The sequence below is a fragment of the Mauremys reevesii genome, linkage group 1 (assembly GCF_016161935.1).
Source record: "Mauremys reevesii isolate NIE-2019 linkage group 1, ASM1616193v1, whole genome shotgun sequence".
Taxonomy (NCBI): domain Eukaryota; kingdom Metazoa; phylum Chordata; order Testudines; family Geoemydidae; genus Mauremys; species Mauremys reevesii.
In genome coordinates, this window is record NC_052623.1 from 296,342,758 (window position 1) to 296,356,246 (window position 13,489).

The following is a 13,489-nucleotide window of genomic DNA, read 5'->3' on the forward strand; positions in this document are numbered from 1 at the left end:
CTATGATCGTAGAGTAATAGCTAATGCATTCACAAGACCATCTTTGGCAAGGTACACTCACTGACCTGGAATCGATCAGCATTCACAGTCTTATCTGTAACAGGCTAAAGGCTTAGTTTTCTTAGTTCACAAAAAAACTCAGTTGAAAAACACCCAGGCTAGGTTTGGTGCCATCTCCTGCGGAGATCTGTCCTTGAACCAATTTTGAGCTGGAAGAGACAGAATGATAGAGACATGCGTTTCCATTCTGAATCTGAGATGGTGTAAGTATTTGTGAGTCTCTCAGATCTAGGACAGGACAGAGAACCCCCTTCTTCGCTGCGACAAGGAAATATTTGAGTAGAAGCCTCTTCCCCTGTACTTCATTAGGTACCTCTCAGAGCTTCCAGACAAAGCAATGACACCACTTCTAATTGTAACAGGATCTTGTGAGAAGGGTCCCTGAAAAGGGAAAGGGAAAGGTACAGGGTTAAGGAGTGGAAATGTATAAGGTAGCCTTGGGAGATGTTCAATGCCCATTTGTCAGCTATGATGGCCACCCAGGCCTAGTGGAAATGGAATGTCTCCAGAAGTGATATGGATCCCTCAAGGACAAATCTCAGGCCCTTACTGGGCTCAGTCACAATACCAGGAAAGAGGTCTCCATGGGGTCTCTTTTCCACTATGCCATTCCAGTTCTCATTGAGGACCTAGAGGCTCTGTCCTTGGAGTAATGTTGTGTGTCCTTTTTTTTGTAATTTGCCTTAGTGCCTGGAGCAATGTTTGAATATCTGGCTTTGATTTGGTGACACTTTCATAGCGACGGGTGCTGGCTTTGCTGCCTGGGCAGCTGGTGACTTTGAGGGGGTTGGCTAGTCACTAGTGCCAGCTCTGATGGCCTCCTTTTCACCCTCTTTCTACTGCCCAATTCCAATGTATAATGTGTGCCTGACGTGAGGGAGCACTGGCTGATGTTGGCTTATCTGGTGTCATTCTGGGAGTGACTGTCATCTCTAGGTCTCAAGTGACCCACATAGACTACCTTAGCAGATATAGCTTGAGGTGCACATCCCTGGATTTGCAGGTGCTGGAGAAAGAACACTTCCACACAGAGGCCTCTCTGGGATGTGGCTCTCCCAGAAGCAAGAGGCACTGGCTATGTCCATCCTTGATAGGGATCAGTCACAGGACAGGCAGGGTATGAACCCTGAAAGTCTGGAATTTGCCATAAGGCGTGGTGGTTAGTGTTAAGCACCCTATCCTCCTGTACACAGCGGGAGAAGGTAGTCTACAGTTTTTCAGAGCATCTAATTTGATGGGAGCGTGAAGATGAAAATGTCTTCACAAAGTTGGTTTAAAAATGGTTTCAAAGTTAAGAGTATTAGAACATTTCAGGCAAATTAAGTGCATATATAGAGTCACCAACAAAAAGTCAATCACTTCGTTTATTGACAGGTATAAATCCAAGAGATATTCTGGACTAATGGTAAAAACAAATCTGATTTTACAAAACTGTATGTTGCCCCAGATTTACATATTCTGCATTGTCCCACTTGTATAACATTATTTAACACTAATTTAACCCAAACTGAGAGCAAACCAGGACAATTTCTACGCTAGATGCATAACAAATTAAGTCCCTGCAAATGGCCTCATTCTTCCACTACGGCTAAAACCGTAATGCTGCAACATCCATACTAAGTATAGAAATATGGTTGGCCAGAATAAGTTAGGAAGTAGAGAGACTTACTACTTTTATCAGATTAAACAACTGAGCAAATGTGGGCAAAGTTAAGTGATTAAATTTTACAAAACCAGTATGCATACGTACTGTAACCCAAGTTATGCTGTTTCAACTTTGCTGTGCTTCATTTTGTATTTGTTGCCCTTAGAACTGTTTACCATCCAGATTAAGTATCTGAGGGGTAGCCGTGTTTGCTGCTTTTACAGATCCAGACTAAGAGTCCTGTGGCACCTTATAGACTAACAGACGTTTTGGAGCATGAGCTTCCGCGGGTGAATACCCACTTCGTCGGATGCATGCCTACATCCGACAAAGTGGGTATTCACCCACGAAAGCTCATGCTCCAAAACGTCTGTTAGTCTATAAGGTGCCACAGGACTCTTTGCTGCTTTTACATCCAGATTAAGTATTTTGTTTCTCCAACTAGTAATTCAAATAAAATTGCAGCAACAAAAATATTGTCTAAATCAGTGGTGTTATGCATTCTGTGGCAGGGGCCAAGTTACTTTTTCATTTAAGAGTCCAGGAATAGAGTGGACTGGCAAAAGGCAATTTTTGTGGTCTTGCCCAGCTTCAGAATGTGCCTTCTTAGCCCAGTTAAGTATCACATTTACTTAAACATTTGAAATGTTCCTTCCTCTGTCCATTAACTCACCCTCTGTGCAACCCTCCTGCTCCTCCCTCCCCTCAAACACTTTGGCAATCCCATCACTACTTCAACACTTCCCCTTCCGTCTGAAGAAATCCTTTCCCCTTCTCCCCATCCCACCTTTGGGGAAATATATTCCATTTCTCTACCACTGGAGAATTCCCTTCCTTCCTCCACTATCTGGACATTTGGGGAGAGTAAGTAATGAACAGAAGCATCCTCTTTCTGCCGCCTGGGTTCATGAGGCTCAATGGTGGCAGCAGCAGTGAAAGCCAAGAGAGAGCAGGAGCCCAATCCTGCAGGCTCAGTTACGGTGGTAGTGAGGAGAGAGGGTGGGGGAGGCTCAAAAATAAACCACTCCAAGACTTGGTTGCCGCATTGGGTGGAATGGCTTTGGTACCAGTGCACAATCAGGCATTAATTCCTCAGTAAATTTTCCTGAGCAGTATATATATCCTCACTGTACTGGTGAATGTAACCAAAAAAATATTAGGGTGGGGGAAACCAAAACAAAAAACCCCACCACCATTGTCTCAGTAGCTGGCACAGTCATCCAATGAACTGGGAGCTGACCTGACCAGGATTTGTTCCACCTCCACCCCTCTAACTGACCCAACATATGAGTGACCTTTGAGAAGTTATTGCACCTTGATAGCCTCAGTTTCTCACCAGTGCAGTAGGGATGCACTTTCCTTCCTTTGCAAAACATTGAGAGCTATGGCTGAAAAGCACTATGACTGCAAGGTATTAGCATAACCAGACATGGATAAAGTCAAACTTAGATCTCAGACATATTTCAGTCTTAACCTTCAAGTTGATGTGATCAGCAATAATGTGTTCCTAAGGTTAGGTTAAGCATCCTTTTAGTACTAAGGGTCTGATTTCCAGCAGTTTGGCAAGTGTACATTCATGCACACGAATGGACACCCGATACTGGATGTGTAGGCACAAAGTCTAAGTTTGCATATATATATATGGGGAGGTAAGTGTCTATATCTAGCCATTCACACTCAAGTCATTAGTTTCCATGCACATATGGAAGTGTACATGAAAGTACACCTACCTACTAACTAAAAATAAGGCAAGTCAGTAGAAAAAAATGTCTAAACTGCTTCAAAAAAAGAGTTTATTAGTTACAGTAGTTAAAGGAATACTACTTACCAGAGCAGACTTTCCAACACCTCCTGAGCCAAGAACAACTAGCTTGTATTCACGCATGGTGAAAGTGTTAAGTCACCCCCTTGATACCTAAAATACACAATAAAAAAATTAGATCCCAAACTTCTACAAAAGGACAACCGCATTACAAGAACTTAAGTATATTACAGTGTTAATGTATTGTAACTGTGCCTACAGCTATGTACCTATAGGATGGTCACTATTTGAGAAAACTAATTTTAACACTAGTTTTATATGGCTGATAACTGCAGGATAACCTACCAGTACATGAACTAAGGCAGGCATAATCTAAGCAAGCTGCCTCTTGATTTGCTATACAACATGGAAACTACAGACCCTAACTGGCAGTCAGAACCTGTACTCAGAATTACTATTAATAGCAGTAATTCTACTTATCCACCAACTTAAAAAAGGATGCCTCTAGAATACTTTCCTCACTGCCAGAACAGTTAAATTTATACCTTTTAAAAAACTGTTTCTAGTTCAATACCAAAGGATTACACTATGTATCTCTGCATGTAGTAAGATCCATTACAAAATATTTCAGCCTTGTGAGTACAACTAATTATATATCAATAACTAGTTTTTCCACTTTGCAAAATAGCTTGTAGCTTTTACTGCACTGCCTAGGGTTAGAATGTTTTTAGCTTGCCCAAGGTGGTCTCCACCATTGTATTCACTGATTTACTGAACAGTTAGATTCTCTCCCAAGTATTTGGAAGCAGCCAGCAATTTTCTTTACCTACACACAGGCTTTCCATTAACTGAGGCACATTTACATATGGGACACTATTCACAGACTAAGTCAGAAGGGACCATTAGATCATTTAGTCTGATCCTGTACAACACAAGCCACAGAATTTCATCCAGTTACTCCTATGAACCAAATAACTTCCCTTGGCAGTTTGTTCCAATAGTTAATCAAAAATTGGTACCTTCTAATTTGAATTTGTCTGCCTTTAACTTTAGATATTGGTCTTGTTATACCTTTCTGATAGATAAAGCAGCCCTCTAGTACCTGGTATTCTCTCTCTGTGAGGGTACCTGCACACCATAATCAAGTCACCTCTTGATTTTTTTTTTTTTTTTGGAGGAGCTAAACAGACTGAGCATCTTCAGTCTCTCATGGTAAGACTTTTTTCAGCCCTTAAAAAAATGTAGTTCTCCTCTACACCCTTATAAAAAATGTTGAAACCAGAACTGGATTCAATATTTAGGATCTCTCTCACAATTACCATATGCAGAGATAACAGGAATAAGGAAGGTTACTTTTAACTACTTCCCTACTTATACATCCAAGGACCACATCAGCCTGTTTTGCTACTGCATTGCTAGGGCCCTACCAAATTCATGGTCCATTTTGTTGTTTCATGGTCATAGGATTTTTTAAAAAATTGTAAATTTCATTTAAGCTATTTAAATCTGAAATTTCATGATGTTGTAACTGTAGGAGGTCCTGACCCAAAAATGAGTCAGGGAGTGTAGTATTGCAAGGTTATTGTAGGGAGGGGTTGCGATACTGCTACCCTTACTTCTGTGCTGCTGCTGGTGGTGTGCTGCGTTCAGAGTTGGGTGCCTGGCCAAAAGCCACCACTCTCTGGTTGTCCAACTTTGAAGGAAGCGCAGAAATAAGGGTGGCGATACCATGACCACCCCCCAACATGACTTTGCAACTGCTTTTTGGTCAGGACCCACAGTTTGAGAAACACTGGCCACCCCCATGAAATCTTTATAAAAGAAAAGCACACAAAAGCAAAATGTGTCCCAGATCATGAAATTTGGTCATTGCCGTGAATTTGGTAGGGCCCTAATAATTACACTGGGGGCTCATGTTCAGCTGTTAATCCACTAATGGTCCTTAAATCCTTTTCAGAGTCACTGCTCTCCAAGCCTTGTCTACACTACAAGTTTAGGTCGAATTTAGCAGCATTAGATCGATTTTACCCTGTACCCATCCACATGACGCAGTCATTTCTGTCGACTTAAAGGGCTCTTAAAATTGATTTCGGTATTCCTACCCGACCAGGGGATTAGCGCTGAAATTGACCTTGCTGGGTCGAATTTGGGGTAGCATGGACGCAATTAGATGGTATTGGCCTCTGGGAGCTATCCCAGAGTGCTCCATTGTGACTGCTCTGGACAGTCTGAACTCTGATGCACTGGCCAGGTAGACAGGAAAAGCCCCGCAAACTTTTGAATTTAATTTGTTTGCCCAGCGTGGAGAGCTGATCAGCACAGGTGACCATGTAGTCCCAGAATCACAAAAGAGGTCCAGCATGGACCGAACGGGAGGTATTGGATCTGATCGCTGTATGGGGAGACGAATCCGTGTTATCAGAACTCCACTCCAAAAAAAGACGAAATGCCAGAATAGGGACCCGCAGCAGTGCCGCGTGAAACTTAAGGAGCTGAGGAAAGCCTTCCAAAAAACCAGAGAGGCAAACAGCCGCTCCCGGGCACAGCCCCAGACATGCCACTTTTATGATGAGCTGCATGCCATTCTAGGGGGTGCCCCTACAACTACCCCACCCCTGTGCTTTGACTCTGTCAATGGACTCTCATGCAACAGGGATGCGGATTTAGGGAACGAGGAAGGAGGATGACACTGAAGTTAGCGCATAGCAAGGAAGCGGAGAAAACGTTTTCCCCGACAACCAGGAACTGTTTATCACCCTGGAGCCAGTACCTTCCCAACCCACCCAAGGCGGGCTCATGGACCTTGAAGTCAGCGAAGGCACCTCTGGCGAGTGTACCTTTGTAAATACTGTACATGGTTTAAAAGCGTGTTTAATGATTAATTTGCCCTGAAGACTTGGGATGCATTCGTGGCTAGTACAGCTACTGGAAAAGTCTGTTAACTTGTATGGGGATGGAGCAGAAGTCCTCCAGGGACATCCCAGTGAAGCTCTCCTGGATGTACTCCCAAAGCCTTTGCAAAAAGGTTTCTGGGGAGGGCAGCCTTATTCCATCCTCCATTACCACAGCAGGCCAGTAGCATGTAGTCTGGAATCATTGCATAACAAAGCATGGCAGCGTATGGTCCCGGTGTTTGCTGGCATTCAAGCAACATTCGTCCTTTATCTCTCGGTGTTATCCTCAGTAGAGTGATATCATTCATGGTCACACGGTTGAAACAGGGGAATTTTCTTAAGGGGACATTCAGAGGTGGCCGTTCCTGCTGGGCTGTTTGCCTGTGGCTGAACAGAAATCATCCCCAATGTTAGCCACACAGTGGGGGAGGGGTGAAGCGATCATCCCAGAGAATAGGGTGGGTTGGAGTGCTTTAATTGGGTTTGTGCTGCACGTTAACCCAAAAACCGCAGCCTCTCCTTTTAAAATGGCCAACCCAACATGTGCTTGGTATGGGACATGAGGGCACTGCTGCTTGAAACCATTCCCACGTTATGAAGGTTAAAGAAGCCAAAAGACTGTGGCTCACCAAGGCTGCCTGCAAGCCGAATTCTGTTGCCCGCCAGCCCTGCGTCTGTGATCTCTCACACCAAGCCGGCAGGCCCTCAATACAAGTCAAAATGTGACCTTGTAAAGGAAGCACACATGCTATGTAATGTTAACAGCTTGGTTCACCGTGGAAGAGCGTACCCATTGTTCTCTAAAATGTGTCTTTAAATACTACTCTCCCTTTTTCCCCCTCCCGCAGCTGCAAATGTTTCAAAGCTCCCGCTATCATCTCCATCCCAGAGGCTAGCGAAGATTAGAAGGCGGAAAAAAAAAAAACGCACTCGCGATGACACGTTCTCTGAGCTCATGCAGTTCTCCCACACTGACAGAGCACAGCAGAATGCATGGTGGCAGACAGACAGTGTCAGAGTGCAGGAAAGTACAAAATGAACACGAGGACAAGAGGGACGCGCGAGAGGAGATGTGGCGTCAGCATGATGAAAGGAGGCATGAAGCAATGCTCAGGCTATTCGAGGATCAAACTCATATTCTCCGGCATATTGTTGAGGACAGGCAGCAGGAGGAACACAGACTGCCACTGCAGCTCCTGTGTGACTAACCGCCCTCCTCCCCAAGTTCCATAGCCTCATCACCCAGACGCCCAAGAATGCAGTGGAGGGGCCTCTGGCCACCCAACCACTCCACCCCCGAGGACTGCCCAAGCAACAGAAAGCTGGCATTCAGTAAGTTTTGAAGTGCAGTGTGGCCTTGTCCTTTCCTCCTCCCTTCCTTCCACCACCTCACCCCCCCCCCCCAACCTTCTAGAGTGCTATTGCCACTCACTTGTGAACTGTCAGGGCAGCTCTCATCTTGGTATTCTTGTGCTTCAGGGCAGGGGAAAGCAAGTTCCAAGAAAGTTCCCTTACACATGCGTAAGTTTCACAGCCACTGTGAATCATCCCAGACCTGCAACACTATGTGGTCCCACCAGTCTGTGCTTGTTTCCCAGGCCCAGAATCAGCGTTCCATAGCATGAGCCTGCCCCATTGTCACCAGGATGGACAAACTGCTGTGGCCCGTGCTTTTAGAGAAGTCTGTGTCCATGTCCTCATCACTCATGACCATCCTGCTGTCACCTCCTAGCCTGCCTTTGCAGGTTCTGGTGCTGCATATACTGCAGGATAATGCGCGTGCTGTTTACAGTGCTCATAGCTGCTGCAGCGACCTGAGCAGGCTCCATGCTTGCCGTACTATGGCATCTGCACGGAAAAAAGGCGTGAAACGATTGTCTGCAGTTGCTCTCACGGAGGGAGGGGCAACTGACGACTAGTTATCCCACACTTCCTGCAGTCTCCGCCGACCATTTGAATTCTGGGTTGTGCTCCCAATGCCTGATGGGTCAAAAACATTGTCCCAGGTGGTTCTGGGTATATGTCATCAGTCCCCCCTCCCTCCCCCCCAATGAAAGCAATGGGAAAAAATTGTTTCTCGCCTTTTTTCACTGTCACCGTATGTCTACTGGATGCTGCTGGCAGACGCGGTACTGCAGCGCTATACAGCAGCATCCCCTTGCCTTGCCGACGGCAGACGGTGCAGTATGACTGGTAGCCATCATTGTCGTCTCGTGGGTGCTCCTGGCTGGCCTCGGTGAGGTCGGTCGGGGGCGCCTTGACAAAAATGGGAATGACTTCAGGTCATTCTCTCTAACTTTTGTGTAATGGAGATTCAGTCCTGGAATATCATGCCAGCTGGAGGCTTCTGCCTCAGGCTGCTCTCCCAGTCATCAGCACCGCGCAGTCACGCCTACCCCTTGCTCCCATGGCTCATGAAGCCTGGACAGTAGTAAGGAGCAGTCCAAGTATAGGCTGAGCAAGTGCAGAATGGTGGTTCATTCTATTTCCCTGTAAGCCAACTGCCCACCCCTCCCCACTTTGATCTCTGCTTGCAGAGGCAATAAAGTCAGTGTTGTTTCAAATTAATGCATTCTTTATTACTTAATCACACAAATGGGGGGAATAACTGCCAAGGTAGCCCGGGAGGGGTGGGGGAGAAGGGAAGCAACAGGTAGGGTTGTTGTAGGAGCACCCCTAGAATGGCATGCAGCTCATCATTTCTGCGGGATGTCTGGGGCTCTGACCCGGAGTGGCCGTTTGCATCTGTGGTTATTTAGTAGGCTTGCTTGATATTTTAGGCAGGACTGAATCTCCATTACACAAAAACTTAAAAGAAGAGAATGACCTGGGGAGTCATTCCGATTTTTGTCCAGGTGCACTGAGGCTGACCAGGAGCACCCATGACAGCAGCAGACGGTACAGTATCACTGGTAACCGTCTCTGCCAACTTGCAAAGGCAAGGAGCTGCTGCTGTGTAGCACTGCAGTACCACGTCTGTCAGCAGCACCCAGGAGATGTACAGTGACAGTGAGCTGAGCTGGCTCCATGCTTGCCGTGATTTGTTGTCTGCACGGGTAACCCAGGAAAAAAGGTGAGAAATGATTTTTTCCCACTGCTTTCACAGAGAGAGGGGGGAGGAGAGCCTGACAACATGTACCCAGAACCACCTACGACAATGTTTTTGCCCCATCAGGAATTGGGAGTGCAACCTAGAATTCCAATGGGGGGCAGAGACTGCGGGAACTGTGGGATAGCTACCACAGTGCAACGCTCTGAAAGTCGATGCTAGCCTTGGTACTGCAGGTGCACACTGCCGACTTAATGTGCTCAGTGGGGACATACACAAACGACAGTATCAAATCTATTTCTAAAAAATCGACTTCTATTAAATTGAACTTATTTCATAGTGTAGACATAGCAAGATAGAGGGTATGGCTACACTGGCGATTTGCAGCGCTGGAAAGCCTCCACCAGCGCTGCAATTAGTAAGTGGCCACACCTGCAGGGCACTTCCAGCGCTGCAACTCCCTGGCTGCAGCGCTGGCCGTACACCTCACTCAGCATGGGAAATAAGGATTCCAGCGCTGGTGCTGCAGCGCTGGTCATCAAGTGTGGCCACACACCAGCGCTGTGATTGGCCTCCAGGGTATAAGGTGTATCCCAGAATGCTTTTATAAATTACTCTGTTTTGTTATGCAGCCTCTCTTTGTTTTGTTGTGAACGAGCTCCTCGCGTTGCCGTTGCAGTTGCCGCTTATCTAAAAAACGAACAGAGCTCCTGTTTGCTGTGATCATCTGTACCTGGCTGTAAACAATCAAATGAGATTGCAGGCAGGGAGGGAATGAAACAGCGGGGAGTCGTGTTGGCTGCAGGCTGTTTGCAATTAAGAGTTAAAGGGGTTGGAAACATGTTCTGATTTTTCAAGTCAGGAAGCTAAACACACAGTGTTGGCTCCAAAAATCCACTCTCTCTCTCCCCCCGCTCCCTGTCACACTAGACCCCACTCCACCCCCGTCTTTTGAAAAGCACGTTGCGGCCACTTGAATGCTGGGATAGCTGCCCATAATGCATCACTCCCAGCAGCGCTGCTAATGCTGCAAATGTGGCCACACACCAGCGCTGGTAGCTGTGAGTGTGGCCACACACTAGCGCTGCTCCTACACAGCTGGATGACCAGCGCTGCAAACTACCAGTGCTGCAAACCGTAAGTGTAGCCATACCCAGAGTCTTCAGTTCTGCAACTATGGCCTTCATTTTTTGCTTCTAGATTTATCACCTTGCATTTGGCGATTAGTAAAGTTGTCTTTGATCAACTAGGCCCAGCTTACCAAGTGATCCAAATCATTGTGTCTACCCTGTCATCAATATTTACGACTCCACCAGTCTGTATATCACAAGATTTTAAATTCAGCAGCTATTTTATATTTACTTCCAGACTATTGATAAAAATATTGAGTGGCACTGGGTCTAGAAGAGATCCCCTGAATTCTAAATTTCTGATTCAGAAAGCTGCCCTTAACATAGGAACTTCCGATAACCCCTATTTAAACTGTTACACATGAAATGTGAGGGTAATATTTGATAGCACTGAGAGTGCACTTAGCTCCTTAAGCCCTGCCCCAAAGGCCTTCTAAACTAGCTTTAATATGTGTTGCCATTTTCAAAGTCCTTGAAAACCATCTAGGAATTCTGCTGTCCAGTACTGAGGAATCTGTAGCACATACCCACTGTAGTTTTTTTATTCTGTACCCAAAGTATTTTGCCTCCACCCTCCACTAAGAGTCTGGTAAAAATGCTTTAGGAATACCCCCAATTAGTGTGACTAAAGAAAGTATCTTTAAGAGTAGTTAGCTTTCACTTCTTGCCTGGAGAAGGGGAGGTGGGGGGGGGGGAATAAAATAAAAAGATAAGCATTCCAACTAGCACTTATAAAACTTTAGAAAGCAGATACAATTTTAGCCTCCCCTTACTCAGTGTCCTAAAAGCTTGAGGGAGTTCTTAACAGGAATGCATATATTATCTATAGATTTCTTCCAGCAACAGTCAGAGCAAGATTAAGATGTTCCACAAAAGACCTTCCTTTCACACACAGAGTCAAGATACCCTGTGACCTGGAAAAAAAAAATCACAATGTGTCATTTTTCAGGAAATGGATGCCTGATGGCATGGAAAATTACATAATACTCGTATCTGAAGTTCGCTAATAGGCTGATCTGGCGATTGACTACTACATGAACATCCATTGCTGTGCTTGTGTTTGGAATAGTGTATCAATACTACCATGGTTCTTCACTTCTTTGCTGCTATACTGTCTATCCATGCTCCCCAAAACCTCATTTCATACTATACAAGTCATCTACCATGTACCATCATTGTTAGCAAGATTATGTAGTTACATACATTTATTGTAGCAGTGTTCATTCCAGGATATTAGAGCGTGTGAGTGAGGTAATATCTTTTAGTGGATCAACTTCTGTTGGTGGAAGAGACAAGCTTTTTAAACTTGGAAGAGACAAACTTTTGAGCTCTGTATGTTTAAAAAGCTTGTCTCTTCCACCAACAGAAGTTGGTGCACTAAAAGATATTACCTCACTCACCTTGTCTCTGAGGTGTTACGTCAGTCACCCTACAGATGCTTGACAAATACCCATGTTTTAATTGAGCTCCAGATAAAATTTCCATTGTACACTTGCTCCACAGAGCATCAGCATAAGAGAAGTAATATACTGACAAAAATACACAAGACATGGGAAACTTAAGAATTACTTTGATCTGACCAAGCATGTATACAATTATAGCCGCAGGATTGTCATTTTAACTTTACTTGATGAAGTAATGCCCAGAATTTGTTTCTGAATGTAAAACATCAAAATATAGGAAGTAAACAGAATTGGACACTGCTAGTTAGCACATTTTATAGGCACAAAATGGTACTCCATGTGTCAAAGTAGTTATATAGCAACATTTCATTCAGTTTTTATTTTTACAAAATGACTATAGTACAATTAGAATGATTAAACAAACACTAAGTTATATTGTCAATGTCCAAGCCCTGCTTTTTAAAAGCAACTTTTTTTTTTTTTTTTTTTTTTAAAACAAGAGTGGATGTTGCAAGTTAGGAAGTGAACAATTGTTCTGGGTGAACTAATGAGTTTTAGTGTACAAAAATGTAATAACTTCTATGAGAACATAGTAACGTATGGTACAGAGAATGATAGTGAAGACAGCATGTGTTTTCTTTTTTCCCCAGAGGAGAGGAGAAGAGAAAGTTTTGCTATTTTTTGGATAAGTGCTAACAGGTGTCAGAGCTAAAATAACTACACTTGCAAAGGAACTGCCATACTAGAACATACCTGAGATCCATATAGTCCAAAATCCTGTCTCTAACAGTGGCTATTTCCAGATGCTTCAGAATATGCAAGAACCCTTTAGTAAGCAGATGTGAGAATTTGCTTCCCATAATAAATTGCTATGCTTCAAGTCTTAAACCAATCTCTAGCTATTAAAGTTTAATATCCCTTCCAAAACTATAACCAAACATTATTTATAAAGCTCTAGACATTTAAATTCCTATAAACTGAAATTCAAATCCTGAAACTCAAGAAGGAGTCAAACCAAAAGTGGAAACTAAGTCAAAATACAAAGGACAAATACAAAAACCCAGCATGCATGTATGGACAAAATTAGAAAGGTCAAGGCAAAAAACTAGATTGAACTAGCTAGGGACATAAAGGGCAACTTTTTTTTCCCCATTTTATTAATGTGGGAAGCAAGAAGACCACCAAGGACAAGGTAGGCCCATTACTCTATGACAAGGGAAAAACAACAGAAAATGCAGCAATCGCTGAAGCATTAAATGCCTTTGGTTTTTTTTTTTTGTGAAAACTGAAAGTTAACAGTGATTGGACAACATAGTTAAAAATCAGTGTAAATGAGATAGGATTGGAGGCTAAAATAGGAAAAGAACATATTAAGCATTATTTAGACAAGTTAGAAGTCTTCAAGTTGGCAGGACCTGATGAAATACATCCTAGAATACTTAAGGAACTAGCCGAAAAGATCTGAGCTATTACTGATTATCTTTGAGAACACATGGAGGATGGGAAAGATCCCAGACGACCAGAAGAGGGCAAATATAGTACCTAT

At 44.1% G+C, this 13,489-nt stretch overlaps 1 protein-coding gene across 1 annotated transcript in view; it reads right to left on the reverse strand.

Moving 5' to 3' along the window:
- Window positions 1-13,489, reverse strand: part of RAP1B (RAP1B, member of RAS oncogene family) — a 74,715-nt gene that overhangs the window by 33,532 nt on the left and 27,694 nt on the right. The window contains exon 2 of the mRNA XM_039501201.1: window positions 3,534-3,620. Coding sequence (XP_039357135.1) covers window positions 3,534-3,590 — 57 coding nt within the window. The 5' untranslated portion in view covers window positions 3,591-3,620. The remainder of the gene's footprint in view (window positions 1-3,533; window positions 3,621-13,489) is intronic.